At 35.3% G+C, this 25,292-nt stretch overlaps 1 protein-coding gene and 1 pseudogene across 5 annotated transcripts in view; one reads left to right on the forward strand and one right to left on the reverse strand.

Moving 5' to 3' along the window:
* The window catches only part of FSTL5 (follistatin like 5), a 780,511-nt gene that overhangs the window by 17,040 nt on the left and 738,179 nt on the right, over positions 1 to 25,292 (reverse strand). For all 5 annotated transcript variants that reach the window (XM_081538294.1, XM_081538299.1, XM_081538297.1 and 2 more), the window contains one exon: positions 24,590 to 24,714. In XM_081538294.1, the coding sequence (XP_081394420.1) occupies positions 24,590 to 24,714 (125 nt within the window). The remainder of the gene's footprint in view (positions 1 to 24,589; positions 24,715 to 25,292) is intronic.
* Positions 8,509 to 9,058, forward strand: LOC145526354 (translocon-associated protein subunit beta pseudogene; annotated as a pseudogene).

The following is a 25,292-nucleotide window of genomic DNA, read 5'->3' on the forward strand; positions in this document are numbered from 1 at the left end:
TTTTTATATTTTCAGTTACCTAATGGTCTCTAGTACTAGATTAGTCGCTAAGTAGTGTCTGATTCTTGAGACCCCACAGACTGTAGCATGCCGGCTCCTCTGTCCATCGGATTCTTCAGGCAAGAATACTGGAGTGGATTGCCATTTCCTTCTCCAGGGGATCTTCCCGACTCAGGAATGAAACCTGGGTCTCGGTTAAAATGGTTGCCAACTGTCTCAGAGAATTTGGCAAAATGTGGTTTTTGAAAGGACTTACATTGTCTACCAAAAAGCATGTTAAGAATAAACTATGTCAAGATTCTGAAATTAGTTTTTAATGTGATTAAATGGTGAATATGTATTATTGAGATTAAATGATGTATTACTATAGAAAACCAAGCCTCACTACTAGTTAGACTTTATAAGAATGCATGTATAGTTTAGCTAGAAATAAGAAAACTCCTAAGTTAAATGCTAAATGTTTAATAGTATAAGTTGACTTTAATATTTTGCACATGTTACATCAGACATGAGAATAAGATCATCAGTTCTTCTACTGTGGGGAGTTTAACTGCCTGAAGTCTCAGCTGCTGTGCTTTGAACTCTACAGCCGCCTTTGTGAAATGATCGTGCTGTCCACAGGCTTCTCTGAGCCAATGGCTGAGTATAGACCTTACAGTAGTAAGTCAGGCTCATTTCTACTGATGTGAGCCATCTCTAAGTGGGGGTTTTGGCTCCATGACTTCCAATCGCATTGTTAAATCTTCCTTAGGCTCTATGGTAGTCTAAGATGCTTAGCCCAAACTAATTTTCTTTCTGATCATTCTTCTTCACTCAGGCTCACAGATGCACCATGGGTAGACATGCACCATAATCAGAAATGCATCATGGACAAATAGACACCATGCACAGATATGCACCATGGACAAACAGACACAATGGATAGACAGAGATATCACGATCAGATGTAAATCATGGGCAGATAGCTCTCCCAGCCCTGCCTGGCTGTCTCCCCATTTGTTCTCACAAGTGTTTCTCCTAATATAAATTTCTTGCACAATGCTTCATATCTACTTTTCAAAAGACCCAGAATAAGACACATGCATAAAAACTGTACATAAAGATAACCTCTGATTATAATAAGTCATATCACAAATATGACAAATTTTCAACAAAAGCAATGAATTATTATTATTTAAGAATTTCAGTCTTCATAGTAAACAATCAAAACTAGCCCATTCCCTGGCAACTCTCAGAAATGCTATTCAAATTGGTCAATGAATACAACCCTTTATACTTCTACCATACAGAAAAAACTGGACTTGCTCAAAGGAGTCAGAAAAGCTTTTTAAAGTTTGTTTTATTTTCTGAATGTAAAATAGGCCTTCCATGTTTTGTTATGTACATGTGCTTCTGCACATGCTCTTTCATCTATCTAAAACAACCTCCCTCATGAATCTCCCCTTGTTTGGCTTACAACTTATTAAGATTCAAGGTAATCATGATTAAGAGAAATTCTACAACAAATGCAAGTGAGAAGATGTTTACTTGTCAAAGAAAGGAAAAGGCTTAAGAACATATCTGTATGGGGTCAAAACTTGACACAGAGGACACAGCAGAATGCTCCTACTTGGAAGGGCAGTTCTACCAGCCCTCAGGTTCCCATATAAACATTTAACTGCTGGTGATATCCCTTCAAATCTGATAAAAATCTAGAAAAATCCTTTCTTCTGTTTCTGCTTTTCATTCTCAAGGGATCTGCATTCTTTCTCAGATTCTTCCAAGTCTTTAGCCGATTTTGGCTATTGCCTGCTTGCCTGGTGTCAGACCTAAGCATTTTTCAATGGTTCCTAGAGAAGGGGTGAGCTTATGTTCAATTTTCTGGGCAAACTATCCATCACTATTTTCATGTCACAAGCTTTACATTCTGGTATTTCTTCAAAATCCACTGTACACATTACTGCTACTGCTACTTCTTCTCTGACTTCTCCAAAATGGTTGCATCCTATCTTTCTCTTAGAAATGTCTTGATGCTACATCTATTATAGCACTTACCATAATGCATCAGACTATGTTTATATATTAAACTATTTTACTAGGTTTGGAAGACTTGAGGGTCAGTCCTCATTAAAACATATGTGTTAAAATTTTCTCTATCAACTCTGCCCATCTCAGCCTATCTTTGCCTACAGATGATCAGATTAAGCCTGTCAAAGAATTGGGACATTTTACTCTTTCTTAATAATTAGAAAGATTAACTCTTACTTGAGACAGAAAGAAAGTAAAAGCTTTTCCTGAGTAATTTCAGTCTTGCAGCAGAAGGTTCCTGAAATAGTTTCAAATAACTTCTTTTAATTAAATTCAGTCCTTCCCTTACTGAGCATCCTGAATTGGCACCATGTGCCAGGCAATGAGCTAAGTGTTGGAGTAGGAATACAATAACAGGCAATAATTCTGATACTCAGGACCTGACTCTGATGGTAAAGACAAACATGTGAACAAATAATTTTTGAAAAATCACTTCTGCTATCATAAAACTTTCATGGACTTCTACGAAAGTATAATTTTGAGGGGCTGGAATAAATTTAACAGAGGAGATTAGGTGTAGAGACAGTGACACATAAGAGTCTAGCATAGTAGAAGCCTAGTGAGCAGAGTGTCTAACGCACAAGATGAATAATAGGAAGTAGCAGCTAGCAAGGATGAACAGAAAAAAAATGAAAAGAACTAGATCATAAATGGACATAATCCAATGACAATTTCTTTTAAAGTTAATGAGGATTATTACTGTCTTGGAAGCATTGGTTCTAAATGCAGTATAGTAACTGAGACAATTAGATAATTAAGAATATATATTTTTGGCAGCAGAATTTAGAATTTGTGTTGATCTTGTGAAACTGGGGAGTGCCATGGAGGGTGAGCTGTCCACATGGAAGCAGAAATCACTGCAAGATTTGGCCTCCAGAAGAACTGTTGCTCAGGCTGAGCTTAGATGCTGTGAGATAACAAAAAATAAGACAAGCTTAAAGGGATGCGATGGAGATGGAAGATTATACATTGCTAAACGGGGGACTTCTTTTGTTTTCTCATGTTGATTTAGGACCAATGATAGTGAAGGCAAATAGCTCCCGCCAAGGCCCTAACACATCAAGGCTGCTCAGAATAAGAATGCCAGGCACATGTGTAAAAGTTGCCTCAATAGGAGACTAGAGTCTCGTTAGAGGCAAGGATGGTGCAGGAAAATGTTGGTAGAGGTCTGTGGATGTAAGGGAATTTAACTCAAATAGCTGTTTATAAAAGTGGGATAATGTCATGGTATCTGATGTAATTTTCTGCCTAGAAGTCCATCTGAGATTTTTCACATTTGTCTTTAAGTGGACCTAAGTCTCTACTTACTTGTTTTTTTTTTCTCATCTCTTATGTCCCTAATGTACCAGAGAGAAAATAAAAACTGCAACTTTGAAATAAGTGAGCAGCTCATTGCACTGATTGCATTGGTGGTGAAAATGAATATACCATTCAACAAAACACTTTATCTAAAATCTTTCATATGGAGACTTCTAATTGCCCTTTTATTTCTTGTTGATGATAAAGAAAATAGGCTGCCCAATTAGCATTGTATATAGCTATAGAATGATAGTTTTACAAAGTCCTATGAAAAAAAATCATAAATGTCTAACTAACACCAGGGGTTATTTTTCAGTTCTGCAATTCATAAATGTAAATGAACAAAAGATACTTGAATTGAATTAAAATATATCGTTATGGACTAAGTTTCAAAAGTAAAATTAAATTGATGGATCTACATTATGAATTAACTACTATACTCCAGATGCTTGAATTTTTTACAGAATAGTTAATTATCATATAGAAAGCAATGCTTTGAAAGAGATAAGCAGTCTACTCTGATACAATAGATTAGAAACAAAATCTGTTTTGTAGTCATTCCTTTCTCTCATACTTGAAATGTATCTTTTCTAAGGCTTATGCCAGTAACATTTCATAGTGAGGACAAATATTATTGATCACAGAGTATTTAGCGCACTGGCAGCTTGAAGGAATCTCTCAAATGATGATGAAAATAGGGAATGAGCAGGCTTGTTTTCTACTGGAAGTGATTTAAGCATTAAACACACATTATAATCAACATAATATAGTTGATTAAGTATAATTCAATTAATTGATTAAAAAATCCCCCTTTTTTTTTTTTGCAGAGAACACAGCAAGAGTGATTACATAACTCGATATCTTGATAATGTATTCGTTTTCTTTCTCCCTATATTATAATATGCTATTTTATTTTATAGATTAACAAAGAACATGTCTCCAAAAATGTCCCATAGAACAAGTATCAGAAATGTATCTAAAATACAAATAATAGTTCAACATCTCTCCACAAAATGGAACAAGAAGAGATTAGTAGTAAGTAAAGGCAAATTGTAAATAGAGGTCAGTGTGTGTATATGTATGTTGGGGGATTGGGTGGGTAGGGGGCACGGAGTGTCATCAGCCGGCAGAACCAAGTGTTCAAAAACACTCAGACTCAGCATTCAAACAATACTGTGTCCATATACAACCCAGTTCCAAAATTTAATAGCAGCAAAACATTGAGAAAGCAAACAAAGGATGAAACATTGCCTTGCAAAATTAAATGTTTAATAAAGATCAGTTATTTGCGAAGTGATTTAAAAACTATATGACAACTGATAGCAGAGAGGCACCAATTCGTTAGAACACATGACAACCTATGTAGATCTGCTTAACAGAAGCCTTGATTATTTAATACACACATAGCTGAGCTATGTAAAACGTATGTACACACAGGGTAATTGAAACTAATTGACATTTTCAAATTTGTATTAATCAAAAATTAATTTAGACATGCACTGAGTTGTAGAGCTATCCTTTTGTGCATCTAAGAATTGTATCAGGAACATTCTCAAAGGAATGGCCAGAATGTGTTGGTTCTGACATATGTTCTACAAGTGATTAAAGACGGATTATTGCCATTTTCAGAAGCTGCAGGTCCTGATAGATACAGATAATGCCAAACAGTACAATATCTGCTCATATTATTTGTCTTGGCAAAAAATAAGGTGACTCAGCAGGTCATCTCACAATGACAAGGCTACTTTTTATTTTTTCCTTTCTATGTAGCAAAAAGAACAGCTAAATGTTCCAGAGAACACACTGCAAATGAGCATGTCATTACTGACTCTGAAGGAGTTAACCAACCTACAGATCTTTGTTCCTTCCATTGTTCTGCAGAGAACACAGCAAGAGTGATTGCATATCTGGGCTTCTTGATAATGTATTTGTTTTCTTTCTCCCTCCACCCACAGAAAGTCTCTGACAATTTCATTTATGGACAGAATGGGTTCTGTCTTGTTTTCCTCAAGCTGTTCTGAGTTTTCTAATGAACGTCCTTCTATGCTGGTGATTTGTTCATTCTGTTCAAAATACTAACCTCCTTCAGGACCTGCCAGATGTCACATCTTGATGCCTTCTTATTTTGTAGATTCTTGCCTTTACCACATTTTCCTTTCAGCCTTGAAGAAATGAAAGTCTCTATCATGGCTGTGATTTCAATCACTGCTTCTGCTGCTAGGTCGCTTCAGTTGTGTCCGACTCTGTGCGACCCCATAGACGGCAGCCCACCAGGCTCCCCCATCCCTGGGAGTCTCCAGCAAGAACATTGGAGTGGGTTGCCATTTCCTTCTCCAATTTCAACCAATAATAGTGATTTATTTTAAAGGGTCTGTGATGTCTTACATTATAGGATTGACATTTACAGTGGTGTATATTGATCATAACTGAAATAGCCGTGAGAGCTTATTTATTTTAACTTGTTTGGGGGACATACTGATATTCCTAGTCAACTGAGTAATATATTTTGAGAATGTTCAAGCCTTTGCCTGCTTGGTAGTCATTACATAATAAGCATGAAGATTTACCTTGACTACTTTGATAGTGACATTTCAAAAATTCTCCAGTAATCCATTTGACAAGTATTTTTCTAAAATTCTTCCATGTGATCTTTGTTACAGAATATTTTTCCTCTAAAGTTTTTTGGCCAAAGATAAGACTCTCAACAGAGCTCACAGCAGTTGTGTGAAGCATCATTGCTCATGACTGACAGAAAACCAAAAAAGCAAAAAACCCCACAAAAACAAAAAACAACAAACTATTCTTGGTTTCGAGCCTCTATTTCCTGTTTGCTAAAGAGTATGATTTACTCTCTCTACAGCACCAATATTAAAATGAACAAATAAACAAGTCTTCCTGAGTTTTATAAGTCAATTACTAAATATACTAAATGTCAACTGCAGAAGACTTTGTTCTTCATTGTTTTACAATTTGATAAATTCCATCTTAAAAAAAAAAAGAATTACTCTTTATTGAAAAATATTAGTCATAGAGTAGGCATGTTCTAATTTACTTATAAATCTTATCAGTTATTCAACATTGCTGTACACTACATTGATGCTAAATTAAAACTGAGGAGTCTAATGAAATATCAATGAAATATTTCTAATTAATGATATTTCTAATGAAATATCAACTCCAATATGCATGCTTTGAACCACAAAATTTATTGCGTAAATGTCTTTAGAGCATTTTCGGAGTGGCATGAAAGACATAAATCTCAAACAAACAATCTAGGAGATTTATAATGAAATCTACCTGAGAGAGAAGAAAGCAAAAAAAATTCTTTAGACCTTAGAAGAATGACAATATGTCCCGCCTTCAAGGTTTCTTCACTCACATATTTTAGTCAAATCCTAAATGGCATGAAGGCTTCCCTTTAAGAAAGGTCCTAGTGAGTTTTCTCTTCTTAGCACTTAGAGAAGATGTGGATTTGTGCAAGCTGTAGAGATGGATGCCCAGACTAAGTGAATCGCCCCATTTATAACTGCCATAATCTAAGGAACTCTGAGAAAAAGTCTTAGATGGCAATCTTATAGGTTTGGTGTTACCCTTGAGTTGACTCAAGTAATCAAAAAATCTTCAACTGAGCTGTCTGCATACAATGTTATACAAGTAACTGATAGGTGGTTACTCTCTTCCCCCACAGCACCTAAGGCCATGGGGAAGTTTTCAGCAAACTACAAACTGGGCATATTTTTTTCTTTTATGAGGAATCTTCATGCCAGATAGACATTCAGAGAAACATTACTAAGTGCAACATTTTTTAACAAATATTTACTGAGTGCTCATTAATGTAACTACTTTAGGAGATAATATGACAAAAGAAAAAAAATTCATCATCCCAAGGGAAAAAGAAACAGCATTTGTTTATCACTTACTATGTGCCAGGAACTATGTAAAATCCTACAATCAACAAAATAGTGTGAAGCAGGTAATATGTGTATTTTAGACATAAGGAAACCCAATATTAGTCTTTCATTTTTAAATAATAGGATATCCAATACAAATATTTTAAATGAAAACAAAAAAGGAGAGCTCTCATAGAGGAAATTCTGGAATGAGCTCAAATATAGCTGACATTTGCTCTACAGTAATGTAATCATAACTCATTTTTTTCCCCTTGATCTATTGGTTCTGCATCTTCTCTCATGGTTTCAGGTCTAAGCTTTGTGTGGTGTAATAATAGCTATTGTAGCTCTAGATCTTCTAGACAAATGTACACAAAAATCAGAAGTCTCTTTCTCAAAAGCCCCAGCAAAATGGATGGGTTCTGAGTGGGTTACATGCCCATGTTTGAATTAATTCTTGTGGCCAGAGAGAATTCGGGAATGTATTGGTCTAAACCTCTGTCAGGTGCTTCACCTGACCAGTTAGTAAGTGAAGAAACTTATGCAAAATTGAGACCCAAAAGGAGGGCAGGAAGAGCCTCTAGCAAACTGATGCGCTTAGACTCACTCTGCAGTAAGTGTGAGTCACTAAGTTTGAATCTATGTTCTTACAGTTTCAAAGTATGAGTTCTTTTTAAAACAATTAAAAAAAAATAATACATAAGCATATTTACAAAACAGAAACAGAATCACAGATTTGAAAAAAAAAATATGGTTACCAAAGGGGAAACATGGGGAAAGGAGGGATAAAGTAGGAGCTTGGAATGCACACACACACTACTATATAAAAACAGATAATTAACAAGGATCTACTGATTAGCACAGGGAAATCTACTCAATATTTGGTGATACCTTATATATATAAAGAATCTGAAAATGAATAGAAACATGTATACATATAAGTGAATCACTTTCTGAACACCTGAAACTAACAAAGCATCATAAATCAACTACATTCCAATAAAACTTTTAAGACAATTTAACTTTTATTAACTCTAGTTCCATACATATGTATAAATGAAACAAAATCTAGCCTCAGTTTCCTATTGGAGCATAGAATAGTGTCCATCATATGAATAGGTGAAGCTTAATACAATCACATGAAATAAATAAATAAACTTGCTGTGAGGCTGAATGCCTTTAACAAGAAGTACATTCTGCTTGTGATTTTGGCAGCTCCCAAAAGTCTGGGGGGATTGGGGGTGGAGTGTGCATGCTGAGGCTGCTGGAGTTTGTGGTGTTGGTTCTATTTGCTGCCACACAAGCAGACAAAGTAGCCAGGCTTTGGCCTTGAAATCACTGTTGAACAGATGTGCTGTGGAAGGGGAGACCTGACCTTTCAGTACAACACCTACAGTGTTGGCGCAAGCGCTACGTAAGATGTGGACTTGCCTGACGATTCCTTCCTTTCAGAAGACTTCAGCATTATCTTGGGAATAATCAACATTAAATGGGACCGGGTTACTCCTGCTAACAATGTCTCTCATATCGTGGCCCTGCATCTTCTCAAGGCTGGTTATTTCAGTTTCACCTCAGCAACTATTCCTTACCTGGCCCAAGAAGATAGGCCCATAGTGATGGACTTTATCAGTGCACCTGAACGGGGAGGAATCCTGGCTCACCATGAGTTGAATTGGAGATTTTCCCCCCATTTCCTGGACTGGGTAGCCTTCTGGGTCATGACTGTCCCTTCAATGGGCATCCCCCTGCAGTCATGGTCCTCCAGCAAGAGGAAATATGACATCTCCCAAACCAAAAAATAACTGAGTGGGGCGTCCATGACCCTTCCTTCCCCAGAAATCCAGGTGCTTTCTAGACTCCCAAGGGTATCTCAATGCCATCTCTTCTCCCTTAAACCTTGTCCACCTTCTTCTGGGTCCTGCTCTGCTCTCAACCAGAGTGAAGGATCACGTGGGAGATCTGTGAGAGCCTCCTTGGTTCCATCATGAAGCAAATACAAACAGGAATGACTTCAAAAACTACCTCGATCCTTAGGCCCTATAGTGTGAACTCTTTCAGGGGTCCAGGAGCAGACACTTTGGAGACTGCCTGACACCACCTCCATCCCCTGCTCTCCAGTCTCAGAAGAGAGTGGAAGATAAGATGAAAGCTGGGGGACCCTAGGAGACTACCCAGTCTCTGTGCTGGCTTAGGAAAGCTCTTACCATATGAGGTATTCTAATAAAAACAAATGCCACCATGGGGGAAAAAAAAACAGGAAGTAAATTCTGAGGAGAATGACATCATAAATGACAAAGGAATAGAAAAAGTTGCATGAATTAGAGAGTGTTTGAGTTTGGCCAGGAGACTGATATAAATTAAGAGGATACAAATCAGGATGAGAAAGAGCATTTTAGACAACATGAATAGTTACATGGAAACTGTAAAGTACAGATTCTTTTAACCTACAATGTGGTTAAGGAAGTAAGTACCACAAGTCAAAATGAATTGAATAGCCCTAACCTACCAAAAAGTATAGCTTACTCTGTGTGAAGGAAAGTGTTAGTTGCTTAGTCATGCCCTACTCTTTACAATCTCATGGACTGTGGCCCACAAGGCTCCCCTGTTCACGGTCATCCAGGCAAGATTCCCCAGACAAGAATATTGGAGTGAGTAGCCATTCCCTTCTCCTGGGGACCTTCTTGACCAAGAGATCGAACCTAGGTCTTCTGCATTGCAGGCAGATTCTTTATCGTCTGAGCCAGCTGAACTTAAAAGGATTCAGGACACTTAAGCTTGACCACAATTGGGCAAAATCATCTAACACAAAGCCTATTTTATAATAAAGTATTGAATATCTTATGTAATTAATTAAATATTATACTGGATGTGAAAGAGAGAATGGTTGCAGAATGGTTATGAGTGTGTGAGTTTTTTACCGTCAATGATAGTGGGGCTAACTGGGAGCTACAGCATCATGAGAGGGAAAAGAGCATCATGTATCATGATCCTCGGAAAAGAGAAACACTCGAATTATGTTTTCTACTGAATTCCTCTCACTTTCATCCCATCTAAAATTGAAAAATTGTTAGTCAGTCTGGATAGGGGCTACTCAGGTTCCCTTAACTGGACCATAGCATGTGTGCAGTTCAGTCTTAGGAGTTAAGCCTGCTGAAGGCAATAGATTCAACATTGTTCGTTATTGCTGTTATTATTATCATTGGCCACACCTTGTGGAAAGTGAACTTCCTTGACAGGGGAGCAAACCCAGAGTACTATAATGTCTTACATTCTAAGATAGTGCCCTCTGCAGAGGAAGCATGAAGTCTTAACCACTGGACCACCAGGGAAGTCTGGCTTCAACACGCTTTGAACTTGAACTATATGCAATAGAAAATATGTTAAGGTTGCATTTTCCTTCCAATGCAGAGTTGTATCACCAAAGTTCTAAAGTTAGGAAGAAGAGTCTAGTGGTTCTCTGGTGAATTGAAGTATGGAGAAAATAAATATGGAGAAATAGTAAAGGGGTAGTAATTTCATTAGCAAGGTGAGAGGGATCAACTTAGGGCTGGGTCTAGAGACAGAAAAATATGTTAATAAACAGATATTACAATGTCAGACAAGAGCAAAGAACAAAGACAAGTGCAGGGTCTGTGGAGCTGAGCTTTGTTGTAGCAGAGGTACACAGAAGTGAGAGACGGGGATGTTTTATAGGTGACATTAAGATAATTTGCAGAGCACGTTAGCTAGATTTTACTTGGAAAGTGAATAAAGGACTTGAGTTCTATAATGTATTGAGTGCTAAGGCACTGAATTTAGACAGAACAGAGTTTATTAGTTAAGTGATTCACCATATGTAGAATAGGGATTAAAGTTTATGGAGCTGCTAATTTCAAATGAGGGAGTGCATAAATATTCTTACTTCATTGTCTGGTTTGTAGTAAGTGCTCAGTGTTTGTTAATTACTATTAAGATATTAGACAATAACTATAGTGATAAGAACAAAACTACACCTAAGCCATACAACCTGAGGAGGTGTACATGATGCAGCAACTCAGCCGAATCCCGAAAATTATACTGTAACTTCTATATTAAAATAAAAAAAAATATAAGGAACCACTTTAAAGGATTCTTGTACATAAGACAATAGGAAAGTTAGACATTACTGATGAAACTGTTAAACAACATGAATAAATGGTAGTGGATTTCCTGCATTTCCAGAAAATTTCTCAAATGTCTGGTCCACTTGTCCTTAACATTGTTGTTCCTTTATTTTTTGCTAAAATTTGAATTCATTTCAGTGCATGCCTTAGGAAATCATCTGGAGTTTATCATAATAAAAAGTCTGAATATCTTTAAGTTATTTACCTTAAAGACTTACATTAAAAAAATTAAGATATTTTGTATTTCACTTGTATAAATACAGTAACAAAAACTGTTTCTCTGATGAATTTACAATTTTAATAATGGCTTTATAAGTCAGAATAAATATAATTTATCTCTTTCCTATAAATTCAAATGCTATAGTGGTTCCAAAAGTGTTTTCAAATTTTAAAAGATGGTAAAAATGGATCACTTTGAAATTAGATAAGGGATAGAAGAAGTACCAAAAGGATTATCAGCATATCTTAATTTCATGTTTGTAAGGCATAGATTGGATTCAGAATATAACAAATGTATTAAATATGTTAATGTAACTATTTTCATGAGGTCGCTGATAATGATGATATCCATGCAGCATATTTATTTATTCAAAAAACATAAAATATTAAGTTATGGAAACAATGTATATCTCAAATGACTGTTGCTAAATGGTTTGTATTATACTCTACTTCTGTTTATTAAAAAGTCTTTGTGTCCAAACAAATCTCTTTGAATTAGATCTCTTTACTTCTCATTGCAAATAAAAATTTGGATGGAAGTAGAGGTTTTTTAATGTTAAAAAATGACAAGCAAATTAAGTTAACACAAAATCAGGAAGGCATATTTAGTCAATATTAAGATACGTGTGCTGCAGTTCATGGGATCACAAAGAGTCAGACACCTAGCAACTGAACAACAGCAACAAAGATACATGTATCTATGATCTATTGAAACATTTCTCAAAATCATTTTTATATAAACTAATCATTTATGTTCAAATTATTTTCAGGTATCAATTAAATGAGTTTTGTCCATTTTCTTTAATTAAAAATTATTCAGAGTTCAAAACATTCTGTTAATTTGATATAAATTGAACAAAGTTTTAAAGCAGGATTTAAACAACATATACTTTAATTAAACAAAAGCAATGTTTCCTTTAACTAAAATTGATGAATAATTTTGATTTATATTATTAAGGAAAAAAGCCTAGATTTTTTAGCATTTTCTTGGCTTAGTTACATAAATCAGCAGCTACTTTCATAGCATACGCCAACTCTGATTCCCTTTTGTTACAAAGACACTAACAACTATATTTACATTTCAAAAATTACATAAATATAAAAACCTTCTGCATCATGGCAAAAAATTACTACAATTTTATATTTGTTTTCTTGAAAATCAGATGTCAATGTAGAATATAAATCTACATATTTCATTACCTATTCCCCTCTCAAAATAAAAAAGGCAAAAAAGGTTATGTTTCCATAGTATAGAAAAAAGTTCAGTAAATACAGATGAAATATTATGCATACTAAAGTCAACAGTTTTAAGAGTCACTTAAGGCAAGTATTATTTTTATTTCCCCTGAAGCTGTTTTTATTCATCTGTGAGCCCTGTATACCCTACACCACGTGGGTGTAGACACTGAAGAATAAAACCCTTGCCGTTGATGTTTGTGACCGCCCATTCTTCATGTAATCACGTGGTTATGTGAATATGTCTACTCATGGCTGATGACAGATTAGATTTAATAGAAGATTATTCCATCAACTAATTTGGTAGGTTCTTTTGTTATAGTTAAACTTTAGGGCTTTCTGGCATCCTTTTCATGTCCTTCAGTTCCTGCTTGAATCACATCTCAAAGAACTTTAAAAACTGACATCTTGCTGAATGATTTTTTTTCAAGAAATACAACACTAAAACATAACAAGTTAATGTTAACAAGTGAGCATCTTTAATTTGAAGGAAAAAAGGAATCTATTTATCTATATATTCTTTGATTGACTCACTAGTCAATTTCTTCCTCCTACACAGGTAACCATAGACAGGCTACAGTTACAGATTTAAAACAAAATTAAGTGGGTACAAAATGTTAAAGTGAGTTCACAGGGAATAGCTTTTACATAGCTTAAAAAAACTCTTGCAAATAGTTTTTACAGCCTCAAATTATTGTAAAGATAATATCAGTGCACCCAGTATTGTCCCTCTAGAGAACCCCTACCACTACCACCAATTTTACATTTAAAATAATTTTGCTTATATGGCAAAAAAAAGAGAGAAAAATGTGATTTATATATGAAATAAACATTTTAGCAACATTCCCAGAAACTTTCTAAAACGTTCTACTGACTATCATTAATTTATGCTTGTGCTCTTAAAGATACAATTATTTTTTAATAGCATTGCTTTTTGAGCCACAGTTGGAGTCTTTCATTCAAAAGGTAGTTTTTTTTTTTATATGATACTTGTATTTAAAGTTTTAACATCTAAAAAAGATATTTCTTCAAGTAAAACTTCATGAATCCATAAAATTAGATGCTATGGTAAAATATATCATTTTGCTTCAACAGAAAAATAATAAATCCCTTTAAAAATAGAATTAAAAACCTCAATATTGTTTTCTATACACATTTTATAAGAACTAGTTAATGCTTTATTTGCTTCATTCAAAATATTGTATTCTAATCTATTGCATTTACATATGAAATAAGTCCTGGCGATGTGCACACTAGATTTACATAAGAAATTTCTTAAGTTCTCAGGGTGAGCTCTGTCCTCATCTTGTGAAGTATTGCATTGTATCATAACTTGTGATGTATTTCTTCATGTATCTTAACTGTTACCTGAGTCTGTTTTAACTGTCAAACAAAGAAATCCAAGAAATCCAGACCACCTATTGTTTACTTGTTTAGGGTAAAGTAAGTTTGTTTTACCATTTCCAGCAAAACCTCAAATCATATGGGACAGAGGGGAAAAGTACGTGGAATTGTGCTACGTATACACCGCAGCTGGACTGCCCTGTGTTTTACGGATCACTTTGATGAGTTAGCATAAGGACCTCTGAGGGAAGAAGCAAGAGCTATTTTACTTTGCATAGTAAAACTTGAGAGGCAGATCTGTGATGCGGAGTGTTTCTAAATTACATGTTATTAGTGCTCCATTGATTTCTTCAGTAAAAAATGCTGTAGAATGAATCTAGTCAGAGGCTTTATTAAAATCTAGAGCTTGGAGTCTGCTAATCATAACTGTATAAAACCTTTCCTTTTGAAAAATAATGAACTACTTAAATTTCAAATATACCTTGCTTTTAAATCCAACCTGGGGTTCCCTTGTGGCTCAGCTGGTACAGAATTCATCTGCAATGTGGGAGACCGGAGTTTGATCCCTGGGTTGGGAAGATCCCCTGGAGCAGGGAAAAGCTAACCACTCTAGTATTCTGGCCTGGAGAATTCCATGGATTGTATAATCCATGGCATTGCAAAGAGTTGGACACAACTGAGTAACTTTCACTTTCACTTGTTTCCCATATGACAAAAATATTACATATACTAATAAGGGATAAATATTACATTACATACTAATAAAGGATAGTAACCTAAGTGAATATTCTGTCAAACAGGGGCTGGTCTATTTGGTTCATCTATCTTGGGCTCTTTCCTTACAAGATTCAGCTAGAGCCTGTTAATAAGGGGCAGAGACCAAGTAGGGGATCAGATAACATTATCTCACTCAAGAAATAATGAAGATAGCTAACTGAACAGACACACACACAAAACACACACAACACTAGGCTGCATGCACTCAGTAATTTTCTTTCTTAGGCAATTTATGCTCCATGTGTGGGTTTACCAATATGCCAAAGAAGGTGGGAAGTACTGTTTAAAATAAAACCAAATCCAGTGAACCAGTAGTGTGTTTACTCCTTTAGAAATAAGGCGAAGAAAGTTATCACATGTTTGAGTAGAAGAAACTTTGAATCCTAGTAAGAATCCTGGAGCGTATGCCAACAATGAATTGCACGTATGTGTGTGTGCGCTCAGTCGTGTCTGACTCTTATGATCCCAGAAGCTGCAGCCCATCAGGCTCCTCTGTCCATGGGACTTCCCAGGGGAGAATATGGGAGTGGGCTACTATTTCCTCCTCCAGGGGATCTCCTCAACCCAGGGATTGAACCTGCATCTCCTGCATTGGCAGGTGGATTCTTTACCACTGAGTTACCTGGGATATGAGGTATTTAAAGTACATATTTGTTTAATAAACAATTTATGACTGTCTTTTTTGTGTGTGTATAAAGATGATAGTGCACTAGGTCCTGGGAATCTAAGAATTTAAGAAGTCCTGACAATCTAGAGTTTGTGTTTTCGTAGAGCAGACAGGGAAGCAAGAAGCAGCTCAGAGAAGCTAAGAAAGCAAAGGTCATGATTTCAGGATTTCTGAGTGTTTCAGATATTCTCTAAAAGCAGAGCTAGATAGAAAAAGTTCCAGCTCCTGACAATCTGTAATACTTTCTGTTTGTTAGTTTGTTTTTGTGGGAGGAATTAGCATATAAGAAGCAAGGGAGCAATAGAAAAATTGAACCTCACTGAACTGTGATTTTGCAAGATCTTTATCTAAGAACCATTTTTTGGAAACAATTTTAACTGCTGCTCATCATCCTGATGGTATACTTTTCCTAAAAAGGCATGAAACAACTGATATTTTCAGTTTCTGATGTATTTGGATTTCAATATAACCAGACAATTTTAGTGCTAAAACTGTATCTCCATACACCTGGCCTGTCCATGAATCAAGTCACAAGTATAGAGTTCTCTTGATATATGGCCAGCCAAATATATATAATTTTGCTTTAACAAATTTGATAAAATATGAGGAAGAATGATATACTTTAACTTTCACAGAATGTTTATTTTTCCCTTGGAGAAGCTTTAAGGAAACATATATCAAAACCAATCCTTTCTTAATCATCTTCTTGCTATAATTCATAAAGAAAAAGAGTGCTATAGACCTCTCTCCAGACTACCAGAATGGTGCCTGCTCCTTGTTATTTAATTTTTTTTCATCCCTTGAGTGGAGCCACAGCCATTGGCTGTGCAGAGATTATGTCAGATCTGACCCTGGATAAGCCCCTAGAATTTTACCGCCATATTTTTGCAAGCACTCATTCAACTTTTCAGTGACCTAAAAGAGTATCTCCAGTTGCCACGTTTGTCCTTTCCAGCCCACACAAAGTGTACCTTCCCTGATGTCCACTTTCATAAGATTCTTCAACTCTCTATCCAAGCTGAGACATTCACTGGAATCTGTTTTACTCCTGGGGTATGTGATAGGGAAGTGAGGAGTATCAAGGAAATTTAGGGAATATTATTTGTTTATTTGTCTGCTTTCATTAGAAGGTCAAGTCCAGAGGAAGACAAAACTTTGGGGACTGTCATTTGCAGATTTTTATGTAAGTGCCGGTTGATTTCAGGGTCTACATCTCACTGTGATGCACAGATACACTCTGTTCATCTTATTGTTTGTCATGTAATCCTTCATTGAAATACATACACACTCACACACACCTTCCAACTATATCCATTAATTCTAAGACTAACCCTAACCCAATCACCCCTAAACTGCTCCATTTTCCTCTCAAGAAATAGGAGTACTTTATAGGTAGATTTCTAGAGAAATGTAATCCAAACAAACAGGAGAAGTAGTTTGAAATTCTAGGCAGTAATTTCAAATGGTGGTATTGAGGGATGATTTCAAGCTCAGGCAAGACTTTAAAAACATCTTAAATAGCAATAGTGTTACCTAAGTTACTATCTTCCCTTCTGACTTTTATAGAACTAGTCCTGGGGTAGATACATAAATCAGAAATGATTTATTTCTTGTATTACTCTGAGCATCCTCTGTGCCAATTGACATTGCCCTATTTGAACCAGTTGGGATTAAACTCTAGCTGCTCTCCAGTTTGAGAAAGGACAAGAGATGGGAGAGGTATGATTTGCAGATGTTATGAGGGTCAGACTGTAAATGCATCTTTTTTCATCAATTGAAACCTGTTTTCAATTGTATCAAAGGTACTATTTTAGTCAGTGAAAATATTAAGAATTTCTACTTAGAGCTCTAAGTTGCCCAAATGTTAGCTGTGCCCTTTTATTTAAGTAAAAATATTTTGGTAGTAATCTTTATTCTTTTTTTATTCATGACAACTCAATCTTCTAAGAAAGAATTCTACTAATTTCTGTATTTGATGTAGCTTTACTTTCTGGTCTTCTCAGGGTGTTGCACTAAGCTTTATCAAAGCCCTTGGCTCTGAACTACACTGGCCCCTAGTAGTTCTCACTTTCACCCCCCAATCTACTACCAAAAAAAATCAGTTTGGGAAGAATTATCTAAGATTTTTCATAGGAGATCCAGTGGAAATATTCCTTCACTCATTGCCTGACTCTCTGCCACTTCATTAGTTTTGCCTTCTATCATGTCAATTCTCTTTACCCTCAGTTTTCATTCAGAGATTTTTAAAAACATGGTAAATGATAAATTACTGTCAAACTTATTGTTTTTATTCCTTGTAGACAAATTCTAGTAGCACTTGCACAGAAAGTTGCAATAATTACATATACTACAACAAGAAACTGACATTTAAACTTTTTTGTCTCCAGAATGGCCCTCCAAATAAAACACAATCAATTATGTAAACATCCATTCTCTCTGAGATTTGATGTGTGACCCAGCCATTGTAACACAACCATTCTTCTGAAAAATACATTTATTTTTAAATTACTTTTTAATTTCTGGATGATTAAAAAATTGATAACAAAAGTTATTAAATTCCCATGCATTGGCCATATCATAAAAAATTAAGAGTAGTAAGCCATACAATTCAAATATATATAATGATATAATAATTTAGTACTTTAGATACAAAAACTTAGTTCTTAGATATTATGAGTAAAATAATAAAATATTTGGTTTACACTTTTGATTAAAAAGGTAATGAATTATAATTTCAATTTTATGACATTAAATAGACATAATTGAATCTTCTGAGAATTACACACATATTTTCATATGTAATAGTCTCTTTTAATTTTTTATCTATCTGGACATTTGTATTGAGTTCAAATTGAAATTCCTCATATAAGAAATTTATATTTTTCAGGTCATTACAAAATACACTTTTTAGAAGTACATAATCTTTTCAACTTTAGAACTATGATTCATGGTTTGTTAATGACTTGTTGAAATTTTAAATGGTTTTAAAAAAAATCTTCTATTAACTGCCAGTCTAAAAAAAAATGAATGTCTATTTAATACACATTGCCAGTTCACTGAAATGCACAATGAATTATTAATATGAAAAATATGTCATTTAGTGAATATTCAGTGGACCTATTTTTGCAAAAAGTAACAGAACATGAGATATGAAATGTTTTATTTGTAAGTGAAAGTCGCTCAGTTGTGTCTGACTATTTGGGACCCCATGGACTGTATAGAACATGGGAATTCTCCAGGCCAGATAACTGGAGTGGGTTGTCTTTCCTTTCTCCAGGGGATCTTCCCAACCCAGAGATTGAACCCAGGTCTCCCACACTGCAGGCAGATTCTTTACCAGCTGAGCTACAAGGGAAACCCCTTTTATTCTTACTTGAAAGCAAAAAGGCATATAATTGTGGAATAATTGAAATCAATATACTTTAATAAACATCAGAAAATTATGTTTTATTAATTAAATGTCAAATAATTTATATTTTCTCTAAATATTTGGGATGTGTATTAACCAAATATCTATTATGGAGTTTTAATAACCTTTAAAAAGGAAACTTATAGTCAAAAAGTGTTAATCAGTCCCTTTCAGAAGCTTAGGAATTACTTTACCAGAGGAGGCAGAAGTGTAACCCGCCCTCTCTCATCTTTCAGGAAGTTAGCCAGAACACAACACTTTAGAGACCATTTTGATTTCAGTCAACTGTATGTAGTACTGGTATGTCTGGTTTAGTCCAGGCACGGGTTAATCTTTTGATTTTTATAGAGAAAGAATGGACAAATGAAACCCAAAGAAGGTATTTTCAATAATAACCTCTTCTAAGCTCTCCTGCTATAGAGTAATATATGAATAGAAGTAACAGTATGTGGCCTGGGTAATGTCACTCAGAATGGAATGGAATTCAGCTAGGGAATTGGATGAGTGAGTGGTACTAGATTTCATTCTCAGGTTTTATAAAAATGGAACTTAATCTCCTGAAATTCAAATTCCTCAGGCTACCAGGAAACAGACCTACTTTAGGCTCTGAAGAATTTTTAAAGTGCTGAGAACTTCAAATTGTCTTAAAAAATGAATGACTTTCCAAATTTTGTGAAGACTGTTTAGTTTTTTTTTTTTTAAACTGCATGATTATTAGTATCAATCTTTTAATATAGATTTAGGAAGTAGTTTTCTCTAAAGTTCTTTGATTTTTGTTTACAGATGAAAGAAGCCTGAGACTTATAGATCAAAACAAAAAAAAGAGAAGAAACCAAGCAGAGAGAAAACAACAAAAAACTTTTAGCAAAACAGTAGCAAAACAGAGCAGCCCTTGCTACAGTATAGATTATGAGTAGTTCTGACATTTCTATTATGGGCAACTTACTATTCACACATTATGTTGTCCCTGTTCCTAGAAAGAAAGGGATTAAGCTAAATTCACAATAGCCAATGAGAAATGGTGTTGCTGGGACAATCAGGCTGGGGTCTGTCAGGAGACACAAGTTCTTCTTACTGCTACTTACTGCTTCCACACACATAACCGTTCCTGTGTGCTTGATGCTGAGCCCACCACCTGTCAGATATTGTGTTAGCTGCTGAGAAATCAGGTGCATAATAAATACCATCCTCCCTCAACACTATGTAGTCAGATTTAGGAACAAGTGTAACACTTACTCACTTCTTTATTTTTATTCTTATGAGAAATATGAATTAACTGACTACCAGTTTTTAAGGACTAAGGACACAAACCCTTGCACAAGTCCCTGTGTCTCTGTCTCTTAAACACTGACTCAAGAGTTAGTGTTACTTGCTCAGTCACTAAGACTCTTTGTGACCCTATTGATGGGCTGGCCAGGCTCCTTTGTTCATGGAATTCTCCAAGCAAATATACTGGAGTGGGTAGCCATTCCCTTCTCCAGGAGATCTTCCCAAACTAGGTCTCCTGTATTGCAGGCAGATTGTCTACTGATTGTTATCTGAGCCAGCAGAGAAGGGGAAATGTGAAGATGTAGAAACAAAGAATAGCCGTTGGGCCAGGAAACATAACAATTTAGACTATAAATTAGCCACATGGCAGAATCACCAAGCTCCCAGTTTCTTGAAAAATACAGATAAAGTCCTGACACACATTCCTAAGTTGGTTTTATTGGAAGTGGACTCCAGCAGATGAAAACTTCTGATCACAAGAACATAGACACTAGACTGGTTGAAAACAGAAGGTTGACAATGCTTAAAACTTCACATTGATGCTAACTAATATGGCAATTATTCACAAGCTGATCACATCCTGGTCCATGAACACTATAAAACTCCTCACTACCCACTCCAGGGCAGGTCACAGTCTTGAGGACATTAGCCTGCTGTGGCCTCCTTTGCCTGACAAATCAATAAAAGCTACCCTTTTTTACTTTATCCAAATCTTAGTTTCCACATTTCTATTTAACACTGGTGAACAGAGTTCAGGTTTCGACAACAGATATAAACTCCTGACACTTGTCCAGAAGATTTTCAGACATGGAGAATATAAATAATTTGAAATGAGAGGGTAGCTATCTGAGAGAAAAGCAAATTAGTGTCATGATGAAACAGATTAGGACCCTATGGTCCTTGCCCCCGTGTCTTCAGCCTGCCTTTTGTCTATGGAAAAGATTTAGCCAAAGAATAAGTTTAATCAGAGAAGTGAGAAAAAAGCAGAAACAAAGAAAACCATCAAAGGAGAACAAAAATAACAGTTTACCCATTAGGCATAGTCAAGGACCTCTAGTGCCTCCTCAAAAGAAATATACCGCAAAGTCGTATCCAATTCTTGCGACGCTTTGGACTGTAGCCTGCCAGGCTCCTCTGTCCATGAGATTCTCCAGGCAAGAATACTGGAGTGACTTGCCATTTCCTTCTCCAGGGAATCTTCCCGACCCAGGAAATGAACCCAGGTCTCCAGCATTGCTGGCAGATTCTTTACCAACTGAGCTATGCAGGAAGCCCTCCTCAAAGGTTATAGATAATATTTGGAGCCCTATCTGTGAGCTGTCTTACAGATATGGAAACTCCCACCAGGTGGAAGAAGTTAACAACATAATGATCAGACTGGTGTAGCCATGACATGAGTTGCCACAGTTCCGAGAACTGATCTCAAAGAAATGGGAACAAATTGACCCTGGAACTAAAGACTAACTGTACTTAAAACAATCAAGATGACCCTGGTTAGACCACCAATGACCAATATCAAGATGACTATCAGAGCTGATGATGCTGTTTCTGCTTGTACTCCACCCCCTCTGTCTATAAAAGTTCTTGCCCCCTGATTGTCAAGTTTGGGCAAGGGAATTGGTCTTTGGACAGGCATCCACCCTCTCCCCTGGTTACCTGCTAGCATCCAAAATAAAGCAAACTTTCCTTTCCACCAATCTGGCTTCTTTAATGGATTTTGAGTAGTGAGCAACCAGACCTGAGTTCGGTAACAATGAAGGGTCAGAGGAAGAAAACTAATATTAACTAAATACATATTATGTGTCAGACCTTCTGTCTGGCCTAGAATTTACACCAAACACAATAGTCAGAGAATAGTCTCAATTCTGAAAAATACAATTCATAAAAAGAGCAATCTCATAACACAAGCCACATTTGGGTAGGATAAAATGTTTCATGAATTGCTAGGAGAAAAGACTTTATCCCTCAGGTTCTCCTGTATGGAATAAATCCTCATTATGTTAAAAATTCTTTACATATTTAACAGTTTATTTTTGGAAACACATGCTAAATTTTACTCTTCCTCTTCACTTTAGTAATAGTGATAATTACTGTGAATGTAATAGGAATTATGATGATTATTCACATTTCTTAAAATGGGACTCTATATACTGGTGGAGCTTCATGATGACTCAGGAGCTGGTGGCTCCTGGAATGCAGGACACCTGGGTTTGATCTCTGGGTCAGGAATATCCCCTGAAGAAGAGGATGGCTACCCACTCTGTTATTCTTGCCTGGAGAATCCCATGGACAGAGGAGCCTGGTGGGCTACCGTCCATGAGGTCACAAAGAGTCGGACACAACTGAACGACTAAATATGCATGCATATGCTGGTAGAATTGCTATAATTTAATTTAGAATTCTTACAAGTATTGGCAAAACATCTATGTATTTGAGTATATATGTATAAAAGAAATAAAGGAACTTAGAAATATCCTCAAGCGTATTTTTCAGTGTTTCTTATAAAATATAGAAATAACCAAAAAATTTTACTTTACATATGTTAACCTTATTTGCATAATCTTCCAATAATTATTAGCTCTGATTTCAGCTATGTAGTCATCATTCTGACCCTAAAAAGATATTATGTTCTGAGAGCATATCAATTATACATACAAACACAGAATCACACATGGTGTTTATTGCATCCAGACAAAGTTAAACTCCTAACTCTGGCAGCTATTTTATAACTTACTTGCTATAGGGAAAAAATATCCCAAATGATATACTATTAACCATAGTAGTGTTATAGATAGGAATTTTGACTCAAATAATTGTATTAATAGTGCACTTTAAAAAAGTAAGCAAAGTTGATAACAGTATATTAAACACAATAATAGGGAATAGGATAATGAGATAAATAAAAGTAAATGCTACATATTAAATGATTTACTAGTAAAAATTTATCAGCAACTTGAAGATAGCCAAAGGATATTTATCACACATAACACTCCATGTCAATTAAATAAAATTTTGCCCTCATCATATAAGGTGAAAACATTACATTTTTTTGGGTATCTCAGCAGGTGGTCCCATTTTCAGTTTCTATGCTGATTTCTTCAGTCTGAATTCTTCCAGTGCTTGCAGTCAGACCTAAAGATTATTACTTTATGCAAATACTTTTCAAATATGCTGAATTTTCATTGAGTTCTACTTTTTTTCCATGAAAACAGTTAATAAATGTGAAGCACATTATAATCACTTTATTGCTGAGTACATAATAGGCATTCTGAAAATAATAAACAATTGCTTGACAAATATATTAAACTCTTTTAAACATACACTTGGCTGCCCAAAGAACAGTTTCTACATAAAACCTGGACTGTGAGCCACAACTGTTATTTATGAATTTCCCTTTTTATTTTTGCTTGTTGAATTTTGCACTGTTTCAGAATTCTTAAACTCCAACTTTTAGACAAGATAATTTTCACTTTAATTCAAGGGGAACAAATATACACAAAGGTCAAATAATGGCTCATATAAAATATGTGATGCAGTCTCCCCTCAACCAAATTCCCTTGAAAAAGATAATACAATATTAGTTTGGTTCAGATTCACTAATATTGCTAAGTAATACTTTACATTTTTTCAATAAATCAATAAAATATGTAGTTTTAGAAATTGTAAATATCCAGTCTCCCACTTTAAACATTTAAACCATTTCTGTGATACTCTAAAGTGATGTCATTGGAAGTATTTTTTACTTCTTGTGAATATACAGAGAGACTGAATGAGTAAACATGTTTTCTCCAAGTGCAGACTTTAAATATTTCATTTCAACTTACTATACATCCTGATACAATGTTACATTTGTTTCTTTATGGGCAAAATGATACAAGAATGTTATTATAATAAGTTGAATGGATTTTGCTGAGAGTGGTTCTCTTCTCTGAGATGAACTCAACCAAGTTCAAATTTTAGCATCTTGCAAAAACCCAATCAGAAGAACTTAAAGACAATTTGCAAAAATATTAAATGTAAAACTGATTTAAAAATGCAACCATACCTTTATAAATTCACTTCTCCAATATACATAGGAAGGATGAGAAGACAGAAAATTCATCACTAATGTTGATAAGCAAAAGTTCATCAAGCAGGTGAAACAAAGTTAATCAAAGTGCAATTATGTGTGTATTTGTTGTATACCAGGATTTTTCTTTCGGTGCTTCCCCAGGACTTTCTATCAAAATTAGAGAGAAATCTAAAAGTTGATGCTCATCTGATCACTCACCTTATGTGTGTGATGAGGAGTGTGGTGGTGGGAATGAAGAAATCGTCCACCCTGTCAAACTGCTTCCCCACAGGCTGGGTGTGGATGGTGTGGTGTGGTACATTCCCACTGGCCAGGGTTATCACCTAAACAGAACATTGTGTTTAGATCTAGGCCAAGCATGTCCTTAACAGGATCAGAGACGAAATAAATCTTTGGCATTTATTTGCATAGTCTCTTTATTTTAAACCTTAATATTAGTGTATTATCAAACAAATTAGAATTCTGTTTGCTTATTTCAATGTAGAAACTTCTGTCTCTAAAAAGGAAAAAATGGAAAACATTTTTTCTTGAACAATTTCTGCTTAAAATATAAAATAAATTTGCATATTGTTAGCTTCTATATTATAAAAATGTTACTGCTTTAATAATAAATATAAAAACAAGCATACATATGATGCAAATTATTAAATTTGTTTCTTTTTCTTTGTTCCTCCCTTTTCCTTCCTTCCTTCATAGCTTTATTGAGGAGTAAATGATATGTAAAAAACTCCCCTCCTATAGAACAGAGTTGGAAACATACGACAGAAAACTCCAAAATATATCATTTGAAATATTTTTGCTGTTAGAAATCTTAGGTTTCATTACATTTTATTTTTTTCCTTTAATAAATTGAAAATAATAGATTGAAGCAAGTTTAATCAAAGGGATTTTTTTTCAAATA

This window comes from Giraffa tippelskirchi, chromosome 11, assembly GCF_054371585.1.
Source record: "Giraffa tippelskirchi isolate mGirTip1 chromosome 11, T2T-mGirTip1v1.2.pri, whole genome shotgun sequence".
In the NCBI taxonomy this organism is placed as follows: domain Eukaryota; kingdom Metazoa; phylum Chordata; class Mammalia; order Artiodactyla; family Giraffidae; genus Giraffa; species Giraffa tippelskirchi.